The sequence below is a fragment of the Ovis canadensis genome, chromosome 18 (genome assembly GCF_042477335.2).
Source record: "Ovis canadensis isolate MfBH-ARS-UI-01 breed Bighorn chromosome 18, ARS-UI_OviCan_v2, whole genome shotgun sequence".
NCBI lineage: Eukaryota > Metazoa > Chordata > Mammalia > Artiodactyla > Bovidae > Ovis > Ovis canadensis.
Genome location: NC_091262.1, coordinates 69697510 through 69722772, shown reverse-complemented (window position 1 = coordinate 69722772; position 25263 = coordinate 69697510). Strand labels below are relative to the sequence as shown.

At 54.2% G+C, this 25263-nt stretch overlaps 1 protein-coding gene across 1 annotated transcript in view; it reads left to right on the top strand.

The window, feature by feature from the left end:
* CCDC88C (coiled-coil domain containing 88C) overlaps positions 1-25263 on the top strand; it is a 144804-nt gene that overhangs the window by 94582 nt on the left and 24959 nt on the right. Inside the window, exons 13-22 of the mRNA XM_069559328.1 lie at positions 3951-4135; positions 7968-8105; positions 9728-10819; positions 13044-13171; positions 14960-15101; positions 15503-15691; positions 17303-17464; positions 18566-18843; positions 22247-22390; positions 24521-24707. Of these exons, the coding sequence (XP_069415429.1) occupies positions 3951-4135; positions 7968-8105; positions 9728-10819; positions 13044-13171; positions 14960-15101; positions 15503-15691; positions 17303-17464; positions 18566-18843; positions 22247-22390; positions 24521-24707 (2645 nt within the window). The remainder of the gene's footprint in view (positions 1-3950; positions 4136-7967; positions 8106-9727; positions 10820-13043; positions 13172-14959; positions 15102-15502; positions 15692-17302; positions 17465-18565; positions 18844-22246; positions 22391-24520; positions 24708-25263) is intronic.

The following is a 25263-nucleotide window of genomic DNA, read 5'->3' as shown; positions in this document are numbered from 1 at the left end:
TCTGTTCTCTGTCTTCCCGGGCAGGGGCTGCTAAGTGGCCGCTTCTCCCAGGACCCAGGCCTCTTCTGGCTTGCACCGCTGCCCCTGCTCGAGACAGACGGGGCCCCTCGGCCAGGGAAGGGTGGGTGGGGCAGCGGTCCGCGCTGCAGCAGGAAGCTTCGGTGCCCAGCAAACAATAAGCCAGTTCCTGTGTTCAGAAATAGCACACGTGCCTGTGATGGAGCGAGTTATTGTTTACTTAGAGCTGCGCAGAACGAGGCAGGGCTTTCGGCTGGGCTGGGAGTCACTTTTTTCAGTTCCCACAAGCATCCCCCCAAACAGTAGAAAATTTGTTGAACAAAGCTGGAAAACATCTTTTCTTCGAGGGGTGTCCCATCAGTTCCAAACCAAACATCAGTTTGTTAAACTACCAGCTGGTGAGGGGAGTTAGTTTTATCTGTGCTTTGGGGCCTGTACCCTGTGCTGAGGTCTGAGGATGGGATCTCTTTGATTCCTGGCCCTGGGGGGGAGAGTAGGTCCATTGGGGAGGACCACTGCCCCCTGGTGGAGCAGAGAGGTGGTGCAGGCTGCCGGGGACAGTTCCAGACCTATTGAGAGTATTTCTGTAAGAGACCAGGGTGGCCTATGGGGGTTGGAAAGCCTTGCTCTTTCAGACTACTCAGTATAGTGTATGAGCCCTTTCAGATCAGTGAGCGTGATTTATTCTCAATGTTCCCAACTCCTAGTGCTTCAGTTCAGTTCAGTCACTCAGTCGTGTCTGACTCTTTGCGACCCCATGAATCGCAGCACGCCAGGCCTCCCTGTCCATCACCATCTCCCGGAGTTCACTCAGACTCACGTCCATCGAGTCAGTGATGCCATCCAGCCATCTCATCCTCTGTCGTCCCCTTTTCCTCCTGCCCCCAATTCCTCCCAGCATCAGAGTCTTCCAATGAGTTAACTCTTTGCATGAGGTACCAAAGTACTGGAGTTTCAGGTTTAGCATCGTTCCTTCCAAAGAAATCCCAGGGCTGATCGCCTTTAGAATGGACTGGTTGGATCTCCTTGCAGTCCAAGGGACTCTCAAGAGTCTTCTCCAACACCACAGTTCAAAAGCATCAATTCTTCGGCGCTCAGCCTTCTTCACAGTCCAACTCTCACATCCATACATGACTACTGGAAAAACCATAGCCTTGACTAGACGGACCTTAGTCGGCAAAGCAATGTCTCTGCTTTTTAGTATGCTGTCTAGGTTGGTCATAACTTTCCTTCCAAGGAGTAAGCGTCTTTTAATTTCATGGCTGCAGTCACCATCTGCAGTGATTTTGGAGCCCCCCCAAATAAAGTCTGACACTGTTTCCACTGTTTCCCCATCTATTTGCCATGAAGTGATGGGACCAGATGCCATGATGTTAGTTTTCTGAATGTTGAGCTTTAAGCCAACTTTTTCACTCTCCTCTTTCACTTTCATCTAGAGGCTTTTTCATTCCTCTTCACTTTCTGCCATCAGGGTGGTGTCATCTGCATATCTGAGGTGATTGATATTTCTCCTGGCAATCTTGATTCCAGCTTGTGTTTCTTCCAGTCCTTAGCTAGGAGCTATTGAACATTAGGTTGAATGAAGGCATAATGCAAGTAGAGCCTGAATGCACTTTTTCATGTGTGGTTTGGTGGCTTCTTGAGTCAAGAAAGACCTGACTTAAAGTCCTGGCTCCTCCGCTTGTTAGCTGGGTGACCTCTTTTAGAACTCAGTTTCCTTATCTGTAAAGTGGGGATAACGAAGCTGCCTCACAGGAGGCGGTGGTAAAGCTCGATGCCATGCCTGGCCCACGGGCACAGTAAAGGATGCTGTTCTTACAGCCACTGTCTCACTAAAATAGATGCCATTACTCTGCTTGGGTGCTAATGAGCATAGCACTCAGTAATGAACTGTTGTGTCATCGTCATCATCTGTGAAGCACTGGCTTTTATGGAAGAGGAGAGGAGGCTTGTGGTCAGCTGTGTTGTTGAACTTGTAGACCCTTAGGAATTATTCCCCATGGGTACAGAGTTTCAGTCTGGGATGATGAAAAGGTGTGGAGGGGGACAGTAAAGATGGTTGCACATCACTGGGAATGCATCTAATGCTACAGAGCTGTACACTTTAAAATGGTGAACTTTATGTTATAATGTTTTACCCCAATAGAAAAATGTTCATTTTCCACAAATACCATGGTACCATCCAAATGATCACAGGCTCTGAATTACTGGAGTTTCAGTTGAGGTTTGTTTCATTTGTAGCATAGTTTCGTGTGTGGCGAGCACATGTGCTTCTGTGTGTCAGCGATGGACGTGAGCTGCGGACCTTTGTCCACCTCCCCTGCTGTGCTGCCTGTTGTTGCTTGGGGTCTTGAGGACGTTCAGGCTGGCAGGTTCTGAACTGCTGTTCTTGGTGGGAGATGAGAACTCAGAGAGGGTGGCAGATGCCTTTTAGACCTTAGGATATCCGCCCAAAGGATCTGAACACACACGTCTGTGTCCAGTTCGATGTGGGGGATGCCATCACCCTGCCTGTATCCTTGTCCCTGGGGGTGATGAGTAAGAGGCAGGTAAGGGTGCAGCCCTGTTTTCAGATCAGGCTCCCAGAGCCCAGTATGTGACACTGTTGAGACAAGTGAGGACAGTACAACCCCAGCCCTTTCTTTCGAGGGCTTTCATTCACACTCCTTTCTCCTCCTGGAAAAGTCCCATGACTTACCTAAAATCCCGTGGCTTACCTAAAGTCATGCACCCGCTGGTGGCAGGAAGAAGCTAAGAACTCCCGTTCCTGACTCTCAGGTTTGTGCCTACTGCCCGCCTTCTCCATATGCTGAGCTATTTGAAAGGAACCCGCTCAGGGGTCCCCAGCCCCCAGGTCGCAGACTGGTACTGGTCCACGTCCCCTCCCCCACCCTGGTCTGTGGACAAATTGTCTTCCATGAAACCAGTCCCTGGTGCCAAAAAGGTTGGGGACCGCTGGAATAAATAATCTTCCTCTTTCTAGCTTTAGCTTGTATTTTCATCACATTTAGGTTTTGTTTTGTTTTTTAGAAAACAACCAAATATTTGGAAATGAATTAATATACCCTTAAGAAACCCCTCGATCAAAGAAAAAAATGAAATAGAGATTAGGAAGCAACTGAATCATACGTAGAGAATTGGTACTATGGGTGTATCAGTTTGTGGAAGGAAACTTACACTAGAAAAGTAGAAAGTAAAATTAATAATATTTGCATTAATTTTATTTTTTATACTTATAAAGGGTGAGATTTTTTAAAATTTTTATTGGCATGTAGTTGCTTTCCAATGTTGTGATAGTTTCTGCTGTACAATACAATAAACCAGCTATACGTATACATATATCCCCCTTTTTTAGATTTCCTTCTTACACTTAGAATTTTTAAAGCAGTTTACATACACTCTCTCATTTCTTCCCCCAATGTAATCATGAAATTACAAAATGAAGTCTCCATTCAGGGGACCTTATCCAGGGATGGCAAATACTGGGCATATGTACCACGGAGCCTTTTGCCACCTGTGGCAGACATAACTCGTCGATTATCGTGCCCCTCCTGCTGAGCCACCCAGACTCCCGTTGCTCTCCGAGCTGGCACAGAAAATGTTGTCTGTTTTCCATCTCTCTTAGTCTCTAAGCTCCTTGGGTTGTATGGTCATGTGAGCCGCTTGGTAAAAAATGGTTGACACGATCTTTAACTTTTGCACTGGCGTCTTCGCTGCAGCCTGCTTTCCTCTGAAGCCCTGGGCCCAGCTGAGCTAGCAGAGGACTGTCACTGTCTGAGGGACTTTCAGGCACTGACTGTGACCGTACCATGGAGGAGACCCCCCAGCCGGCCCCTGGGACCCCCTTTCCGGCCCCTCAAACCACGGCATGGGGCACCAGATGCCCCTGGCTTGCAGCTGGAGCCCGGGGCTGACTCGGCTCTGTGCTTCAGCCTCCAGGAAGTCGTTTGTGTTCGAGCTGAATGAGTGCGCCTCCAGCCGCATCCTGAAGCTGGAGAAGGAGAACCAGAGCCTCCAGAGCACCATCCAGGGCCTGCGCGACGCGTCCCTGGCGCTGGAGGAGAGCAGCCTCAAGTGCGGGGAGCTTCAGAAGGAGAACCAGCAGCTCAGCAAGAAGGTAACCCGGCTGGGGGCGGGGTGGGGGGGCTGTCGGGCAGGTGGATGCCCCTCCCCTGGCCTGGTCTGCCGTCTGGAGGCTGATAGGGGGGCAGGTATAAGTGAGGATGCGCAGCTGGGAGGAGAGCAGGAGCCAGTGCAGCCGCAGTTAACTATAACAGAGGAGCGAGCAGTCGTAGAGAGCGGTCGGCAGACAGCGGGCTTGTGGCTGCACAACCTTGAAGGTGTGACCTCTGCCTCCTTGTCTTCATCTCTGAAATGGGGTTCGTGGGCTTCCCGTCTAACAGATGTTGCGAGGACTCGATGGGTTTGTGTATGTGAGGGGTCTGGTATGTAGTAAGTGTTCAGTGAGAAGAAACCAGTGGACTATTATGGGGCACAGGGGAGAGGAAGCAGTGATGTAGGCCGTGCACACGTACATGTAAGGGGCGTAGGGACTGTTGGTGGACATTTTTGGGTGCTGCTGATGGTGAGCAGGACCAGTGCCCACCCCTCCCTCTGGGTTTATGGGATGGAGAAGAAGAGGGGGCCAAACTGCATTTGCCTTTCGGGACAGCTGCTGGGTCTTCCCAGGAGCATAGCAGAACCCAGATATCTGGGAGGGCAGACAGGGGCTTACAGACCGGTCTTTGTTCTGTGGTTACAGGGACCCCCATTTGCACTGGGGATTCAGTCTCAGGCACAGGAAGGGTCATTGAGAGGCTAGGGATGGCTTCCGTGGCTTTGGCCACTCCAGGTCAGTGGGCATCAGTACATCACACTGCCTTGGCGCAATCATATTGAGTACAGTAGCTGTCAGCGTCCAGCTGAGGGTGAGAGCGTTGAGCACGCTTGCTTGCCAGCCACCATGCAGGCCTGGTGCTTTGAGCCGTCCCACCTGCCCGTGAGTCCTGCCAGCATCATTTACTGAGGCCGCATAGGCAATGGGAGGGCCACCAGCCACAGGCAGAGACCTGGGCACCACTGGTCCTGACTCTGCTGGTCCCTTATCTCTGGACTAGGCTTGGGACAGCCCCTCCTCCTGTGACTGGGTGCCTGGAGCCCCCTCATGGGACCCCCCCCCAGGCTCGATTACTCACTCTTCTTATCCGTTTGAAGCTTTGTGTGCCTTGCAGCATTTCGGCCAACAAATATTTTGTCCTGGCTTCATAGGACGATAGATAACCCCCACCCTATCTCATGCCATGTCTCAACCCAGAATGTTTTTCCCAGCCCTCATGGTCCACCCCGGCCCTGTACCCCTGCAGAGAGGAGGGGCAGTGGGTATGCCCATCTGGCTGTACTCCTCAGCCCCCACCTCTCGGGTCCCACCCTCCTGGTTCCTCCGGGGTCGGTTCCCTGGTGGGACACCAGCCCTCTCCTGCCACAGTCCTTAAGAGACAGGGCTTTGCACAGAGGTCCGTGGCAGGAGGGAGGTGCCACAGTTCCCAGACCCATCCTATATCCGGTGCTGGGAGCCCTGGGAGGCGGCCTTCTGCCCGCCAGAGTACCTCTTGCCATCTTACTTAGTCTGCCCTCTGTCTGACTGACCCTGTCCTGGCCCAGCAGTGTGGCTTCATGTTCTCCTCCTCCCCCCACACACACCCCGAGTCCGGCACTGACAGGTGCTCCCTGATGATGGATGGGCAGACACCACAGCCCCGGCTGGAGGACTCACCCCCAGGCCCCTTGGACCCTCATCTGGTTCAGTTTGTCGGAATTTCCTTCCCCTGGCCTCAGCCATCCCACTGTCCCGATCTTCCCATGCGGTGTGTCTGGGCACCAGCTGGCACTCAGTCAATCGGTGAAGCCCCAGGCCCCATGGGGGCCAGCCTGGCTCTCGCATTCCCCACCCGGGAGGTCACAGGCCCAGAGGAGCTCAGTGTCTTGCCTGAGCCTCACAGTGAGGACATAGCAGGGCTGGAATACGCCCCCCCCCCCAGGTCGACCGCTGCCCCGCACTCCTCTTTTGAGGACGACTCAGATGCATTTTCCTGTCGGCCCCAGCTGAGCCAGGCTCCCCCGTCCTGGGGTCCCCAGCTTGGGGCACGGGGCTGAGGTGCTGACGAGGGGATGTGACGACATGAGTGTGAGCCCCACTCAGCCCAAGTCTCCCCACTGGTAGGGGAAGAAGCATGCCTGCTGCTTCCTCCGTGGAGGTTTGCGAGCTCCCAGACCCATGAGCCAGGAAGGAAAGCACGACAAGTAGACAGAGCCTGCCCACGGGCAGCGATCCTTCCGAGAGCTTTGGACACCTCTCTGTGCAAGGCCCCAGCTCAGACAGGCTGAACTGCAGCAGCTCCAGGCCTGCTGCTCACAAATGTCACTGGACATCTCGGGGTCTTACCCCAGAGGCTGATTAATGGGGTCCGAGATCTTTCAAAGCTTTGAGACCCATCTGGTCTTTGCGGTCCATCTTTTTAGAAGAGCTGTCCCAAACCAGCACATCAGGATCCCTTATTGGTTAGTCGCTCAGTCACGTCTGGCCATGTGCGACCCCATGGACTCTAGCCCACCAGGCTCCTCTGTCCATGGGATTTCACAGACCTGAGTCCTGGAGTGGGTTGCCACTTCCTCCTCCAGGATCCTTTAGGACCATGTCAAAATGCAGACAGAAGGTCTGTAGGTGGTGAGGCCGCGCTCTCGCAGGAAGGGGCAGCGAGCACTGCTGCACCTGCTACCTGCCAGCACGTGCCCAGCACCATATGGTGACAGGCTCACGAGGATGCTCACTGCCGATCCTGCGTCAGTGACAGAGACTTGTTCGTGGTCACGTCGTTAGTAGGGAGGGACCAGAATCTGAACCCTGTCCCTGTGGCACCAGAGTCATACCTCCTGCTGAGCTCCAGCCCCCGCCTGCCGAGGGGTTTGGTGTCGGTGGGAAGGGGACCAGCAGCCTGGATGCCCTCCCAGTGCAGGCAGTAGCAGGGGCTTCTCCTGGGAGCCCAGTCTTAGGCACTGCCCTGGACCCACTGAGTCAGAATCTGCGTCCACCACCTTAGTGAAAGTGAAGTCGCTCAGTCATGCCTGACTCTTTGCGACCTCATGGACGGTAACCTACCAGGCTCCGCGGTCCATGGGATTTTCCAGGCAAGAATACTGGAGTGGGCTGCCATTTCCTTCTGCAGAGGATCTTCCCAACCCAGGGATCGAACCTGGGTCTCCTGCATTGCAGACAGACGCTTTACCATCCAAGCCACTAGGGAAGCCCATTCCAGGTGTTAGGCACCATGAAATAGGAGTTCCTATTTTAGGAAGGTCAGGCTGGTGGATCTCAGCAGAAGAGCTTGGTGTCAGGGAGGTGATGGGGTGGTTTTCCAGGTCCGGGGAAGGTGGCCCAGCCCCGGAAAGGCAGCGGCAATAAAGAAGCCTGGGTAGAGAGGGCAGGGCTTGGAGATAGAATTACTGGAGGGTGAAAGAGGAAGGAGGGTCGCGTCCGCAGACCTCTCTGAGCATCTGGGTGAACTGGAGTTGTCACTAAGCGACGTCTGCGGGGCGTCCAGTGATGGTGGCCCCAGGCATGTGGTCTTACCCTCAGGACAGTGGATAAGGCCTGAGATGGGAGCTGGGGGCACTTGGACCCATGGCATTGGGAATGAGGAGAGGTGGGCTGAAAGAAGCTGACCGATAGTGCCCATGGCCTTCCACTTCCACGAGCTGAAAATGCAAGCAGTGGGAGGGAGCTGAGGGTCGAGGGTGTGCAGAGGTCCCTTCAGAGCAAGGCCGGGCTTCTTTCCCTTGAGAAAAAGGCTCGTTCAAATGTTGGGTGGGGCTGATGGGTTTTGAGTTGATTTTAAAACATAGATCACTTTGTGAGGCTCACTGCTGCCTGTCTGGGTCTTCTGGCTCCGCAGATTGAAAAGTTACAGACCCAGCTGGAGAGAGAGAAGCAGAGTAACCAGGATTTGGAGGTCCTGAGTGAGGAGCTCATCAAAGAGAAGGAACAGCTGCAGAGTGACATGGAGACCCTGAAGGCCGACAAAGCCCGGCAGGTAGGCCCTCTGGGAATGGGCACCTATCCCGGAGCGCCTGCCTGCAGGAGGGAGAGTAGTCCAGGATTTAGCCATCTCCTGGGAGTCTGTAGGGGAAACGCTGGTGACCAGGCATCTGGCCTAGCTGCAGCTCAAACCAGCCACTCTTGTTCAGTGGTGAGGAGGGGACACTGGCAGCACCTAAAGACGGGTGATGCTCTTGGTGTGTTGTGGGCGAAGCTAAATGTCCAGCGTCTCACAGGACAGCCCCACGTGACCGAGAACAATCCGGCTCCCGATGTCCATAGCACTATGCTAAGCCCCTGAGGTTTATTGGTGGGAGGCAGTCCAAGGCTGGTGCGAGGGCTCTGTGATGCTGAGCAGGAGCCAGGCTCTCCTCCTCTGCCAGTCTTAGCTGGGGCCGCCGCGTGCCCTCAAGGAATGGGAGAAAGAACTGGAGGGCGAAGAGCAGAGGGCCACCCCCCACAGCCCCCCTCCGCTCTGGGACCTTCTGTCACATTCATTGGTCACACTCAACACGTGACTAACCCCTACCTGCGAGGGGAGGCCGGGGTTTCAAGTATTTGAGTTTTTCAGGCGCTGAGCTAGGGCAAAAAAAAGAGGGGATGGGATAGTGCCATGTTTGGATAAAAGACAGGCGGGGTCCCTGGCAGGATGTGGCTTACATGGAGGGCAGAAGATGACAAGCAAGGCGATCCCAGACGTGTGCTCTGGAGGGAGTAAACAGAGAGAATCCTGCTGGGTGCAGGCGCTGAGGAGTCGGGGTGCAAGGCTGTCCTTGAGGGGCTGCCATTCATACGCGGAGCCCTGGAGGATGGGGAGGAGTCAGGATGCCGGGCAGAGGGAAGACTGTGCAGGGTCTGCAGGTGAGAAGTGGCCTCAGGGGAGCCCACAGAGGCAAGCGGCCAGGACGAGCATACCAAGGGAATCAAGTTCCATCGTTTTCAGTAAGAGGGAGAGATGGGTTTCTGTTTCTACATCTTCCTGGCTGCCCTGAAGGCATTTTAACTTGAAGTGTCTTCCTAAGGGTCTCCATGCTCTTTACCTTGTGTCCATGTTTGCCCCTAGGAACTTTAGGGATTTTTGTTTTTTCAATTGAACTATAGTTCAGTTCTGGCATACAGCAAAGTGATTCAGATATATATGTGCATGCTTTCATGGGTCTCCTCTCAGTTGCTGTAGTCATGTCCGACTCTTTGCAGCCCTGTGAACCATACCCTGCTAGGCTCCTCTGTCCACAGGATTCTCCAGGCGATAATACTGGAGTGGGTTGCTATGTCATCCTCCAGGGGATCTTCCCAACCCAGGGATCAAACCCGGGTCTCCTGCGTCTTTTGCATCACAGGCGAATTCTTTACCACTGAGCCACTAGGGAAGCCCATATGTGCATGTGTGTGTATAAAAATATATATGTACACATATATGCATATGCTTTTTCCATCATAGGTTATTGCAAGTTATTGGATATAGTTCCCTGTGCTGTACACTAATACCATTAGGACTTCGGCGGGGAATGGTCTTTTAGGGCCTGGGCTTTGGTCACCAGATTAAACCAGACTTCAGCCCCAGATCATGACAATATGTGCAACAGCCGATGTCTCTCCCATCGTGTTTTCCCCCAGATCAAGGACCTTGAGCAAGAAAAGGACCACCTCAACCAGGCGGTGTGGACACTGCGGGAGAGGTCGCAGATCAGCAGCGAGGCCCGCGCCAAGGATGTGGAGCAGGAGAACAAAGCCCTGCATAGGACGGTGGCGGAGACCAGCGGCCGGCTGAGCAGGCTGGAGCTGGAGCAGCAGCAGCTGCAGCGGGCACTGGAGCAGGCGCAGGAGAAGGCGGGCCGGGCCGAGGCGCTGGAGCGGGAGCTGGGGCGGCTGGAGGAGGAGAATGGGCGGCTGGAGGAGGAGAAGGGGCGGCTGGTGCAGAGGGCCAGCGCTCTACAGGCGGCGGGCGAGCGGGCGGAGGCCGCGGAGCGTGAGAGCCACGGGCTGGCGCTGGAGAACCGGCAGCTGCGCAAGTCCCTGGACGCCCTGCAGAACGTGTCGGTGCAGCTGGCTGGCCTGGAGCAGGACAACCGGCAGCTGGATGAGGAGAACCTGGAGTTGCGCCGGATGGTGGAGGCCATGCGCTTCACGGGCGCCAAGGTGGCCCAGATGGAGCGCGAGAACCAGGAGCTGGAGCGCGAGAAGCAGGAGCTGAGGAAGAGCGTGGAGCTGCTCAAGGCGCTGGGCAAGAAGTCGGAGCGCCTGGAGCTCAGCTACCAGAGCCTGAGCGCCGAGAACCTGCGGCTGCAGCAGAGCCTGGACAGCGGCGGCCAGAAGGCACAGGCCCTGGAGCGGGAGCTGGGGCAGCTGGAGGCCGAGAACCAGGGCCTGCGGCGGGACCTGGAGGCCCTCCGGCTGGCCCACCGGCAGCTCGAGCGGGCCGAGCAGGAGCGGAAGGCGCTGGAGCAGGAGGTGGCCCAGCTGGAGAAGGACAAGAAGCTGCTGGAGAAGGAAGCCCGGCGGCTGTGGCAGCAGGTGGAGCTCAAGGACGCCGTCCTGGACGACAGCTCCGCCAAGCTGTCCGCCGCCGAGAGGGAGAGCCGCGCGCTGGACAAGGAGCTGGCCCGCTGCCGGGACGCGGCCGGCAAGCTCAAGGAGCTGGAGAAGGACAACAGGGACCTCACCAAGCAGGTCACCATTCACACGAGGACGCTGACCGCCCTGAGGGAGGTGAGCCGGGGCCGTCGGGCCACACCGTGTGCGCTGTGGGATAGAGGTGGGACGGGGGGAGGCCCCTGGCGCGTGCTCCCTACTTCGAACCAGAATGACGCCTGAAAGCGTGAAGAGGAAGTAGACGTGACCTGTTAGGATCTAACTGCCCAGAGACAGCCAGTGCCTGGGGTATTTTATTCCATCCTCTTCCTTGGGCATTTGTGTATCCACACACTTGCTACCCCGCTTTGTACACCTTAGCTCTGTGCTGTTTTCACTTACTTTACCTTTTCTCATTACACTAAACAGCTTTCGAGCCACAATTTCTAATGGCTGTGAGGTAGATTTATTGTGATTAATTCTGTAGATTTACTGTGATTACTTCCCTGGCTGCTCAGACAGTAAAGAATCTGCCTGCAAGACAGGAGACCTTGGTTCAATCCCTGGGTCACGAAGATCCCCTGGAGAAGGGAATGGCGACCCACTCCAGTATTCTTGCCTGGAGAGTTCCATGGACAGAGGAGCCTGGTGGGCTGCAGTCCATGGGGTCGCAAGGAGTCAGACATGACTGAGCAACTAACACACGTTTTTTTGGACAATCAGATTATTTTTGAGTTTTCCCACTGTTTTGTTTTATTTTTTTAAAGTCTTTATTGAGTTCATTACAGTATTGTTTCTGTTTGTGTCCTGGTACTTTGGCCAAGAAGCATGTGGATCTTAGCTCCCTGACCTGGCAGAGCCGGGAACCAGGGAAGCCACATCCCCTGCACTAGATCACCAAGGAAGTCCCTCCTACTATTTTAAATAACACTGGACATCCTAACATACACCTTCACAGATACCTATTTTCTTAGGATATACACCTCGAAGTGCAGTTATACTTGAAAGGGTCCAAATTTTTAAGTCTCTTGGTGAACACCTGTCTTACTTCTCCCTGGTATTTTTTTGCATGGTTGTCTGGGCTTCCCTGCATGTGTTAGGGTGAGTCACTCTGGTAAGTGACTTCAGCATCTGCCTGGCCCGTCACAGAAGCTGGGTCTCCCCATGTGTGGGAGTTCACTGTGGCTATTCACAGGCGCCCGGCTTCCTCCATCCTGTGGCTCGGCCATCCCACAGTGGACCTACCTGCAGCAGATGGATGCGGAAAAGAAGGACCACACTTCTTGGGGCAGAATTGGGTCACAGAGTTGTACCTAACTGCTGGGGAGGCTGAGAAACGTTCTAGCTGTGTGCTAAGGAAGAAAAGGAAATTTGAGAACTCAGAAAGGTCTCCATGTTAAATATATACATCCGTCAGCGGAGCAGGTCACCATGCTGTGGGGAAGATACAAGACACCAGCTCAGGCAGTAGCCCCTGCCTCCATAAGCATTGGTTAGGGTTTGCTGCAGTAACGCTCGACCCCAGAATCTCAGGGGCTCATCCCATCGAAGGCTGGTTTCTCGTGCAAGTCCAGGCGACTCTCCAGGGAGCCTGTCCTCTGTGCTGGGGCTCAGTAGTCCAGTCTGCTTTGACCTTATGGCTCCCCCATCTCAACATGGGGTTAGGGCGGTTCCCGCAGCAGAGGTGAGGCAGCTGGAAGGTCACGCACCGGCCCTTCCGTGCCACACCTGGGGAGCAACCCCGGAACGTTCGGCAAACATCACCAAATGTGGTAGGGGTTCCAGGCCTTGGGGTGTGGTAGGGGTCCATGTGAGGGCATGTAGCTATGTCACCGGGCAGAAATTGGTAGCTGCCTGGAAAGCTACAGAGGTGTGGACCAGCGTAAGCGAACTCCTAGGTGAGGTCAATGTCCACTTTCGAAAAGTCAATCAAAACCTGAGTCTAAAATCTTTCTCCCCTTTATACTTTTTTCTTATGTTCTAAATTCCCTGCAATGGGCATTTAATTACATCACTTCATAGAAAAGGCAGTCGTGTTGTAAGAATTCAAACCTGTTCCTCAGAGGTCACCATAAATGGTATCTCGGACGCGTCTCTGGATGTGTTTGGAGCATGTTCAGTCCTTCCCGGACACACTGCTGGTGTCCTGAACCCCAGGGCCTGGAAAGGTGTGTTCATCCCTTTCCTTCAAGACATCCCCAGGGTCCACTGTCCACATAGAACCACCCGCTTGTCCCTCGAGATACCTGAGCCAGCTGTGACTCGAGAAGATGGTTGCTCTGCCCTGAGATGGGCCTGTGTCTGTCTCTCTTGCTGCATCTGCTGGGCTCCTGGCCCACGCTTGTCCTCACTGTCCCCACAGGACCTGGTGCAGGAGAAGCTGAAGAGCCAGCAGCTGAGCAGTGAGCTGGACAAACTGAGCCAGGAGCTGGAGAAGGTCGGCCTCCACAAGGAGCTGCTGCTGCAGGATGACAGCAGCAACGGTGACCCGTGAGGACCCCCCCCTCCCCGGGCGGCTGCAGGAGTCCGTGCACCCCGCTCCCCGCAGGCTCCACACCCTACCCCCCAGGAGGACACCCCCCTCCCCCCCACCCTGGGTGGCTGCAGGAGTCCGTGCACCCCGCTCCCCGCAGGCTCCACGCCCCACCCTCTGTGAGGACCCCACCCCCCCCCCGGGCGGCTGCGGGAGTCCGTGCACCCCACCCCCCTGCAGGCTCCACGCCCCACCCTCTGTGAGGACCCCACCCCCCCCCCCGGGCGGCTGCGGGAGTCCGTGCACCCCGCTCACCACAGGCTCCGTGCCCCACCCCCCCGTGAGGACCCCCCCCTCCCCCCGGGCGGCTGCAGGAGTCCGTGCACCCCACCCCCCTGCAGGCTCCATGCCCCACCCTCTGAGGACCCCCCCCACCCCCACCCCGGGCGGCTGCGGGAGTCCGTGCACCCCGCTCCCCGCAGGCTCCACGCCCCACCCCCCCAGTGCTGCATTTTCTCTCCACACCCAAGGGCCTCTTGTCACGTGGGGCTTTCTATCCCAGGCCTCCTTCCTGGAGATTCCAAGCAGGGAGTGGAAGGGGATTTCTTTTGTCCAATAAAAAGGCTTCCTGATTTTTTTTTTCTAGTTAGGCTCTTTCAGGCCAGTTTTAAATTCACAACAAAACTGAGGGGCAGGTACAGAGATTTCCTGTAGACCCCTGCCCCCTGACATGCATACCCTTCCCGACCATCAACTCCCCACCCCCCCACCAGAATGGTACATGCGTTAACGCTGACAGGTCATCACCCAGAGTTCACAGGTGACATTGGGGTCACTCTTGGTGTTGCACGTTGTGTGGGTTTTGACAAATATATAGCGACATGTATCCACCCCTCTGGGGTCTTACAGAGTGTTTTCACTGCCCTAAGGATCCTGGGTGTTCCACCCGTTTGTTCCCTTCTCCTTCCCCCAGCCCTTTGATTTTTTTTTTTAAACCAGGCTGCAATTCTTTCTGTCTCTATCCTTCTCTCCCCTCCCTTCTCCTTTTCTTTCTTTCGCTCTCTGCCCCCCGCCCCTCCATGCTGGGCCTTTCTTGGGGTTTCTCTAGCTGCAGTGGACAGGGGCTGCCCTCTAGCTGCCGTGCGCGGGCTTCTCAGTGTGGTGGCTTCCCTCGTGGAGCACGGACTCTAGGGCAGGCAGGCTGCAGTAGTTGTGGCCCACGGGCTTAGTTGCCCCCGCGGCATGGAAGATCTTCCCAAACCAAGGACCTAACTGGTGTCCCTTGCACTGGCGGGAGGATTCTTAACCTCTGGGCCCAGCACTTTGATTTGAAAGTTGAGCTGTTGCTTCTTTGCCTGCACTGCGTTCCTAAATGATCTCGCTTTTCCAGGAAATCCAGCATCTTGGACTTTTCTTAGACTTGTAACCAACATGATGTCCTTTTAGTGTGGTTACAAGTCCACAGAGATTTACCACTTACCTGGCACTATGGATGGATTCGTTAACCTTTCTGAGACTCAGTTGCCCCATCTGTAAAATGGCCATAATAGTACTTCTCTAAGATGGTGCCTGGGACACTATAGCCGTGACGTTTCATTTATAAGTGTCCCAGATGTGTCTTCACCAGGAGTCCAGGGAAGGGCTCTGGGTGACGGTGTTTGGCTCCTGTGGTCCTTCTGGGCCACATCCTTCAACGAGATGAAGAAACCAGTTTAATGCAGGAGGGCCTTGTGGGCAGCTGGGAGACCGGGAGCTTGTGGGAGGAAGAGACAAATAAATACTACTGTGTATTTTTATTTTTTCAGGAAATACAAGATTTTGGAGAGCATAAATGAATCAGCTTTAAAAACAACACTCGCCATGAAAGAAGAAAAGATTGCTTTCTTAGAAGCGCAGGTAGAAGAGAAAGCCAGCCTGAATCACCAGCTGCAGAACGAGATCCAGGTGGTAAGAGCAGCGTGCCCCCCACCCGCCCCAAGACGGGCCAGGGGTCGTGGCTGTGACATGCCCGCCTCACCTTTCCCAGGCACTCACCTGGATGGCAGAGGGGCTGCCTGGATGCCTGTGTCCTGGAGCAGGTGTTTGTGGAGAGGACACCCAAGGCCCAGGGGAGGGAGGAGACTGGCCACAGTCATGTAGCTGAAGTTGGGGCTGGGTCCTGGCGCTGCCCTTCAGTCCCCTCTACAGGGAGGGGGTAACACGCAGGATGGAGGTTGTGTGTGCTCCCCGCAAAAGCAAAGGCAGGTGCCTGGTGGGTCCATGCCTGTGCTGGGCGAGGGGATGGTTTGGTGCGGGGGGCCCCCAGCTGGGCCCCTTCCTGCCCCAAGTCTGCTCTCCTGTTCCCACAGCTGAAGAAGGAGTGTGAGGTCCTCAAGCAGAGCCAGGAAGGGGGGACGCAGGCGCAGAACTCTTTCAAACACCCCATGGGGACGTCGGTCGAGGGTCACCCAGGGAAGGAGCCCTGGGTGCCCAGCCACAAGGAGGCCACGATGGAGCTGCTGCGTGTGAAGGACCGGGCCATCGAACTGGAGCGCAATGTGAGTGGGGAGAGGCCGTCCGTGAACCGTCGCTTAGGTGGAGCGGGAATTCCCATCACCAGGAAGGACCCCGGGCAGCAGGAGCTGTTGAGATTGACGCAGGTCTCATCAGCCACTTCTTGTATTTCCTGGCAGGTCCTGTGAGCTCCTTTCCACTTGAGATCCCTTCAGCCTTTTTTTCTTTTTTTTTTTAAGTGAACATTTTATTTATTTATTTTAAATTGTTCGTTTATTTCTGGCTATGTCAGATGTTAGTCAGTGCACATGGGCTCAGTAGCGGTGGTACATGACTTAGTTGCCCTGCAGCACGTGGGATCTTCATTCTCAGACCACGGATCGAACCTGTGTCCCCTACCTGGGAAGGCGGATTCTTAACCACTGGACCACCAGGGAGGTCCCCCTTCGGACTTTCTAACTGAAAGGGTGTGTGCATGTCTTCCCTGAAGACGCGTTCTCTGCATCCCAGCACATCCCTGGGCCTAGAGAGTCTATACCTGCACCGTTTCCACGGGGTTCTGTGTCTCAGTGCTTTGCGGGCGGTCGACCGCCCGTCCACCATGGTCCCCCACCTGTTTTCATGAATAAGATGTTATTGGCCCATAGACACACCCTCTGCTTCCTCGTTGTGTGGGGCTGCCTTCCCGCGGGGATGGCGGGGGTTAGTGTCGAGGTAGAGACCACACGGCCAGCAGACCCCCAGATATTTGCTGTCTGGCCCTTTATAGAACAAGCTTGTCCATGCATGTCTAAACACTTGACGTCCTTTGATGTCCCCCAGTAGCTTTATGAAGTAGATAGTGATGGTTTTCATTTGATAGATGAAAAAGGTGAGATAGAGTGTAAGAAACTCAACCCTAAGCCCTATACTGGTAAGGGACAGGCCACAACCACCACCCACACGTCCTAGTCCAGTCGGTGGCGTATTTTGCTTGGCCTTTATTTGCCTCGCAGAGCATGAACCGCCTTAACCTACCTGCTGTCACCCCTGAGTGGAATGAGGCTGTGGCCACAGGCCCTGACTCCTGTCCTGTGCAAGCTCACAGACATGCATTCTCAGGGTGAGTGACAGAAAACAGAGAGAAGCATTAAAGACAAAAAGCTTTAAAGAGAGCAGCTGTAACTCCCGCTCACCCGTCTCACACTCACATGCTTGGGTTCCTTGCAAGATCCCCATCATGTGTATTCATTCCTATCATGAAAACATGGACCAAAAAAATTTTTTTCTGATTCTATTGTCTTTCTAAGAGGGAAAGTGTTACTTCTCTTACTTAATGGGTTCTGGCTTTGGCCCCCATAGCATCAACTCTTGAGGGTTCTCATTCCCAACAACTCAGGTCCCCGCTGCCAGTTAGCAGGTACAGAAGAAGTGAAGTGAAAGTTGTGCTCAGGTGTGTCCGACTTTTTGCGACCCCATAGACTATATACAGTCCATGGCATTCTCCAGGCCACAGTGCTGGAGTGGGAAGCCTTTCCCTTCTCCAGGAGATCTTCCCAACCCAGGGATCAAACCCAGGTGTCCCTCATTGCAGGAGGATTCTTTACCAGCTGAGCCACAAGGGAAGCAGGTATGGACCTGGCGTCTGATCAGTCCCATGCTTTTCCCTCCCCCAGAATGCGGCCCTGCAGGCTGAGAAGCAGCTGCTCAAGGAACAGCTGCAGCACTTGGAGACCCAGAACACGGCCTTCAGCAGCCAGATCCTGACGCTGCAGAAGCAGAGCAGCTTCCTGCAGGAGCATAACGCCACACTGCAGACGCAGACGGCCAAGCTGCAGGTGAGGGCCGGGCGGGCGGGCCCTGCGGGAAGGATGCTCCTTGTCTCCTAGAGACCAGCCCAACACTCGCACGACTCCCAGTCAGCAAGACGAAGCAGAGGGAGAGTTTGGGGCTTTTTTTTTTTTTTTTTTTAGCAAATGCATTGTACACCATGGTTACTAATCTCAGGATCTTTGAAAGTGGTTTTCAGTGATTGAACACATGGCTGCCCAGGCTAAAAAAAAGTTCATTTCCCTGCTTTTACTTGCAGTCTTGTCTGTTTCCCAAAATCTATTTCTTGAGATGTTCTTAGGAATTTCTTGGGAAAAGAGATTCTGGAATCAAATAAGTTGAGTTCAACCAGGTCAAGCACATTTCTTCACCGTAGGACCTAGTAGAGTCTGAAGCAAATGTGAATTTTTCATCTCCACGAGTGAAATGAAGTATCGTCTATTGAGAGCATCTAGCCAAATGAGAGTTCTGGACCGTGCATTTTAAGATGTGGATATTTATTTATAGTTAATAGATTGTGAAAAAAATTAAGAATTATTCGTTGCAGTTTCTGAGAAAGGGGTTTGAAAGTATGTAACTTATGGGTCAGGGATGATAAGATACTGGCAAAGATGTTGGAATTTGCTCTAGTAAAATAAGGAAACAGGGTACTGGTTTGTAGTTTTGTTTTGTTGGGGTTTTTGATTGTGGCTGTCATTATCTTTGTTCATGTTAAGGTAATTAATTCTGACCTCAGAATGAGTTAGGAAGTGTTTCCTTCTCTGCAGTTCCTCATAATTTTGGATGTTGGGTGGGTGTTCTGAAGCTATCAATTAAGTTAAGGTAGGTTGTTCAGTGATGCTGTTTTAAAACTAGGCTTTTAAGAGTATTGAAAGATGGTATCCAAGGAGCTTATTCGTAGATAGGGCCTCATGTGCCACCGAAAGTCACATCTGTGGAGAGGCTTCAGGACCAAGCACCACGTGACAGTCTGTGACACCGTCTGGCCTCCCCCAGCCATTCCTCAGGTCCGGGTAGGACTGTCCTCGGTCCCAGCTGGGTCTTTGCCTGCCCCAGGGGGGTCCCCGCTCCCTCCGTGTCAGCCTGCATCCCCGTCTCCCTCTCGGCAGGTGGAGAACTCCACGCTGACCTCCCAGAGTGCCTCACTCAGCGCCCAGTACGCACTGCTGCAGAGCCAGCAGACGGCCAAGGAGAGCGAGAACGAGAGCCTGCAGAAGCAGCAGGAGCAGCTGACGGCCGCCTACCAGGCGCTGCTGCAGGACCATGAGCACCTGGGGGCGCTGCACGAGCGGCAGTCCGCCGAGTACGAGGCCCTCATCCACCAGCACAGCTGCCTGAAGACCCTGCACCGCAACCTGGAGCTGGAGCACAAGGAGCTCGGCGAGAGGTGCGCGCTGGCAGGCCGGCGGGCCAGGTCCCCCGGGTTGTGTCCCTCCGTGCCCCTCGAGTCTCCTCTTGGCCTGCGGCTTCAGACCATCTGGGGCACTGGAACTTTCCCCGAAGGGAAGTAAATCAAAGTCTCCCTCAGCGGTTCGGAGTGAGAGCAGCTGGAGAGCGGGTGGCCAGGGGATCCCCAGGGAAGAAGGGGTGTCGTGGCCAGTCCCGGCTGAGGGAAACTGCTTGTTGGTGTGGGGTCCCTGCTCCCTTGAGGAGTCTCTTTTTCCCTCTCTCTTCTCCAAACCAAGAATAAGGAGGAAGTTCTCCACAGCAGCTCATGTGCACTGATGCCCTTCGCCCCGCCTTCTCAGTTCTTTTCTGGCCTTTCAGGGTCTGAGCTGCATTTTTTTTTTTAACCTTTTGTTGTTGGGTTGCTCAGTCCTGTCCGACTGTTTGTGACCCCGTGGACTGCAGCACGCCAGGCTTCCCTGTCCTTCACCATCTCCCGGAGCTTGCTCAAACTCATGTTCATTAAGTCAGTGATGCCATCCAACCATCTCATCCTCTGTTACCCCCTTCTCTTCCTTTCCTCAATCTTTTCCAGCAACAGTCTTTTCCAATGAGTCAGCTCTTCACATCAGGTGGCCAAAGTATTGGAGCTTCAGCATGAATCCTTCCAATGAATATTCAGGGTTGATGTCCTTTCTCCTTGCTGTCAAAGAGACTCTAAAGAGTCTCCTCCAGCACCATAGTTTGAAAACAACTTTTAATCTTAAGTATATAGAAATTAAACAGAATGGTATAGTGAAGCCTCTGTAGACCCATGACTGGCTTCGGCAGTGAGCGCTATTTTGCCATCTTTGTTTCATCTTTACTTTCCCCGCTCTAGCCCTCTACACTTTAAGATAGAATTTACATACATTGAAATGCACAAGTCTTCACTTTGCACTGTTGACAGCTCGTGGGTTCTGGGTTTTGTGTACATTCATTCAGTCAGCCAGCATCGCCTGAGCACCTGCCCCAGCAGATCAGCGACTATCCCAGGCTCCTGGGCAGGGGTGGCAGGACCCATCACACCTGGGGACAGGTGTGATATGCACGTGGCTCTAATGCAGGAGGGAGAGTCTCTCTAACACTTGGCGAGGGTGGGTGGGTGGGTGTGCGGAAGCAGTTGTCCTCGTCATCTGCTTGTGAGATGGCCCTGCTGTCACTGCTTCCCTCGACTCAGCCTTACAATGCTCAGTGAAGCTGCAGTGCAGGGGTGTTTCATCACAGACCAAAGGGAGGGTGTTGAGCCAGCAAAGCTGCATGAGGGTGCCTGATGGTGCTGTGGGCCTGGGGTGATGGTGTTCATTCATCCACTCACCTGGTGCTTCCTTTTTGCCTCTGTCTGGAGTCCTCCACTCGCTTGATCCACCCAGATTGCCATCCTTGAGGGCCTGCTGAGACGTCTGCTCCTGTAAGATTGCTCCTTCCAGCCAAACTGAGCATCTTCGGCCTCCTCTGCACCCTTCCATATACATGTGATCCTTTGTACACACCTGCAATGTGCTTGGTGCTGCGTCTAGACTGGTAGGGGAGGCACCCTACTTACTAACAACATGGCGTGAGAAATGTTCACTCAGCTCTGAAGCTAGCACAATGCCCAGCACTCACCTCTCCTGTTATATGTTATAATATCTTATGCTATTCTTCATGTGTGTTCGGCGGGGGAAGGCTTTTGCAGGTGGAATTTGGGCAGGAGTTCATCTTTGCTTTTCCTGTAGCCCTTGGCTCAATGCAGCACGGAGCCACTGTGTTACCCAGTGCTTGTTGGACAGGCTGGAGGCCCCTGGGTCTGTCTGCGGCAGGGCTCCCTGTTCAGGAGTCTGGGTACCTGGCGCACAGGGACAAAGGCTCTACATTCATTTCCTTTGACACTAAAATCAGACACTTCGTTCATTCTCTTAACACGTATTTATTGAACATGGTGCCTCCTTCCACTGGGAACTTGGTGATGAGCCAGACTCACCCGGGCCCTGTCCTGCAGTGGGGTGGTGACTGACGGTCAGAGAGGTGCTGGATCAGTGCACTGTCCCAAGACGCTACAACAAGGAAGTGGGAGCCGGGGATCCTAATGGTCAGCCCATGGCCCTGATTTGTCAGACTTGGGATGACTTTTCCCAGAATCATTAACCTGCCTGAGAAAGATCACCCCGGAAAGCCAGGCAGAGCCACATGCCCAGCACCGCATCAGGGACCCTCGGCCTTGCAGCTAAAGGCCACATAAATGTCTGCCTCTCAACAGCGGCCCAAGCAGATTTCGAGCTTGATTCCCACACAGGCACAAGTCTGGGCTCCAGTCACATGGTCCACATACCGCTGATGGGGTGGGGGTGGGCAGTCTGGAGACGAAGACTGGAAAAGCCTGGATGTGGGGACTCTTGAGTCTTTGTGAGCTCAGAAGGTTCCAGCAGGTAGGAGCAACCGGGGCTTATCAGGAACTCTGTCCTTGTGCTCTGCTGAGCTCCAGAGATGGCTGTGCAGTGTGCCCTATGCAGAGACAGAGGAGGAAGTACAAGGAGGCTCGTGGAGGGAGAGGGTGAAGTCTGGGTCAGGGGAGTGTCTGGTGTGTGAGTGTGAGAACAACTGGCCTCTGGTGGCTGCCTGGATGCTAACCTTACCCCGGGAAGCCTCTGCTCCCTGGAACCCAGGGCAAAGCTAGACAGCGAGAAGGGCTCCCCACTCCACCCCCGTCTCCAGGGATTCGCTGCTTTATTAGCTGTTACGTGTACTGGACTCCAGCTGTTTATTTTGTGGTTTCTTTTAAATCTATTTGTGTTTAGTGAGCCTAGCTGAATAGGTGGCTCAGACAGTAAGAATCCGTCTGCAGTACGGGAGGTTGGGGTTCAATCCCAGGGTCAGGAAGATCCCCTGGAGAAGGGAATGGCTGCCCATTCCAGAATCCTTGCATGGAGAATCCCACGGACAGAAGAACTTGGCGGGCTACAGTCCATGGAGTCACAGAGAGTCGGACACGACTGAGCAACTACCACTTTCTTAGTGAGCCACCTGGTAGCTTATTTATAACCCCTAAGAGAAGGGCATAGGGTTCAGAGAACATAGTTCTGGAGTTCCAGGTGACCCAAGGGAGGAAGGCTGTGGTGACGGGGACCGAGGGGACTGTGGAGGCGTGTTGGGTGGGAGGAAGGGACTTCCTGGGTCCGGGGCTGGAAGAGACCCCCAAACCGCCTCACCCGGGCACTGCCTCCCTGGCTGCTGGCTTGGACGCTTCTCAGCCACCACCCTTGCGATTGCCTGCCATCTAAGCCTCGCTCCCCGCGCAGGAGGCTCCAAGGTCTTCCAGGGTGCGTGTTACCTGTGGGGACAGATGGCTGGGGAACGGGCTGCCAGCAAGGTGTCCCCTCCCGCAGGCACAGCGACATGCTGAAGCACAAGGCGGAGCTGGACGAGCTGGAGAAGGTTTTGAGGGCCGAGAGAGAGGCTCTGCAGCAGGAGCAGAGGACGAGCGCCATGGCCGCGAGCGAGAACCAGAGGCTGCAGGAGGAGCTGGACAGGTAAACGCTGGGGCCCCAGGGCCCACCTGCCCATGGGCAGCGGCATCTCACCCACTCAGCGCCTCCTGAGGTCAAGGGTGTTCCTGGCCATCATGTGTTTTACAGCCCATCATGCTAACAGCTGGTTGGTAATGAGGTCACCGGGAATGGTGCTGGGATGGAAGGACCAGTGTGGTACCTGGGACAGCGCATCCAGTAAGCCGGCGGCCCTCACCTCCCACCCCGAGATGACGGTTATGTCAGCCACAGGCTGACATTCCTCATCTCACGGGTTCCCTGTTTATGAACTCACCTGCTTGCTCACATTCATCTGTAAGCCCCCAATCAGTACTCGTGGCGCTTTCGAGGACATGCCCAGGGTGCTGGGACATTCGAGGTGCCTGACACACACATATCCAGCTAAGGATGCCCAGGGTATTCGGTCCCAGCAGCCCATGCTGCAAATGAGCGTCCTTTTCGTGGCCTGTTTAGAATCATGGTTTTCGTGGTTTTGTACAGTTTTGCCATTCAACAACTTTCAACAACTGTTAACATCTTTCATTACCTGAACATTATTGATCAGAGACGTTTCAGTATTCACTTACATAACAAATCACCAGCCACAGGCATTAGTTTCTGCAAAACTCCCCCAGGCAATAATATGAATGGCCCCCAGGTGGGATGCCTTCTCACGTTCCCAAGTGCGGGGCTGTGATGTACACTACAGAGAATACAGGTGTGGTAGATAAGCTTCCTTCAGGCATGAGTACACTGCTGGTGGCTGTGAGCACATCACAAGCGGAAGCCACACTGAACGAGGTGTGTCTTGACCAGCTGACACAAACATGTGACCAGATTCACGGAAACACATCCCCACATTTCTCCGTAAGAGCTGGTTTAGTGTCTCAGGGACCTTAGACTGTTACCACCGAGAGTAACAGGAATCTACAGAATCACCGTGTATGTTAGTTGCTCAGTCATGTTCAACTCTTTGCGACCCTATGGACTGTAGCCCGCCAGGCTCCTCTGTCCATGGGATTCTCCAGGCAGGAATGCTGGAGTGGGTTGCCATGCCCTCCTCCAGGGGACCTTCCCAACCCAGGGATTGAACCCAGGTCTCCTGCATAGCAGGCAGGTTCTTAACCGTCACAGAATTATTATCATCCATTTTTAAAAACAGATGAGGGAACAGACTGAGATTAAATGCCTCGTCCGGGGCCGATGCTTGTAGTCAGTGGCAGAGACAGGATTTGAATCAGGTCTTGTCTCTGGCAGGGCCACATGATGCCGCTTCCTCCCCACGTCCTTGTGTTCATGAGTAGAGGACTGCAGGCTCAGGTGCCAGGCAGGTCAGGCACGTGGGTGATGAGTGCCAGCTGTAGACCAGACAGTGAAATGGAGAAGCCACTTGGTCTCAAGGTAGTCAGCTGGGAGGCAGGCCTGGGGCTGCCAGATTATCCCTTTGTTTGTGCTTGGTGTCTTAAGAGAAGTTGGACGTTTGAATGTTGATGTGAAACTTTCACAATTTTAAATGTCAACCCCCTAATTCATTTAATCAGTGAGCTAAACGACTCATCTGTGTCAAAATCAAGTCCATGAGCCCCTGGTACTTTGAGCTTTCTGTTATACATCCTCCCCTGAGAAAGCCCAGTTAGATAATAGTTATGATGATGATGATAATTTTAGCAGATTTACATAATACCCCAGCATCTCATACTTTATTTATCTCGAGAGTTGAAATTAGAAAAGGAGCTTGGAACTGGGAAGAAGAGCTGAGCAGAGACAAAGAGTTTTAGAGCATCTTGTGGTTCAGTGTTTAAAAAAATCTTTGAACAGCAGAACCCTTTTCTCCAAGGAGGCACATATGCCAGAGCCTTAATACAGAAGAGATCGTAACAGTGATGCTCTGTCGGCGTGGTTGCCCGAGCCTGCCTGTGCTGTCTGCCCTGGTGCAGGGTGGGGGCACCAGGGGTACCTTCACAGGACCCCAGAGAACCCAGCTTGAAAACCACTGGTTTTGTTCAACTCCCTCGTTTTGAGGCCCAGAGAGGTTGTGGTTTGGTCTAAGGTTGCAGAGCTGGGACAAGGCCTGGGAGTGCTCTTCGGCCCTGAGCCCTGTGGTTCTCTGCGCACCCCCACCCCCACCCCCAGGGTCAATTTCCTGCACCACCAGCTGAAGGGGGAGTATGAGGAGCTGCACACCCACACCAAGGAGCTGAAGACCTCACTGAACAGCTCACAGCTAGAGCTGAACCGCTGGCAGGCCCGGTTCGATAAACTGAAGGAGCAGCACCAGAGCATGGACATCTCGCTGACCAAGCTGGACAACCACTGTGAGGTGAGGCCTGGGGCTGGGCGGCGGGGCCCCGGGACGCCAGAGCCAGTCCCCTGGGGTGACAGCCTTCCGGCTCAGCGGGGTCGAGATGGGTCCTCCTTGGCGCGTATGCTCTGAGGACATGTGTAAAGGTGGTCCAGAGGCCAAGAGGAGGCCAGAGCTGTCTGGGTGGGGAATGGACTCCTCGACTGGTCAGGATGCATGCAGAAGCACCATTGCATCTGACCGTTGCCTTTTGCAAAGGGTCGGAGCAGGTGCAGCGATACAGCCATGTGCTGTGTTCCTCCTGCCCTCTCGGCTGTGTCCATGCTGCTCTTCCATTTCTTTTCATGTAGTAGCTGCACTCGTCTAGAGAAATGTCACAGGTTTTCTTGTTTTTGTTTTTTTTTCCTGTGCTGGGGTTTGTCTGCCTGGCTCCTGATTCCGGGATGGTCAGGTTGGAGCTTACACAAGCATTCCCCCGGTTCTCAAAGGAGCAGAGCCCTGCCTTCTGGTGCACTCGGGTGGAAAGTACTGTGTTCAGCAGCAGACCTCTCCCCGGGACAGTAAGACAGAGTAG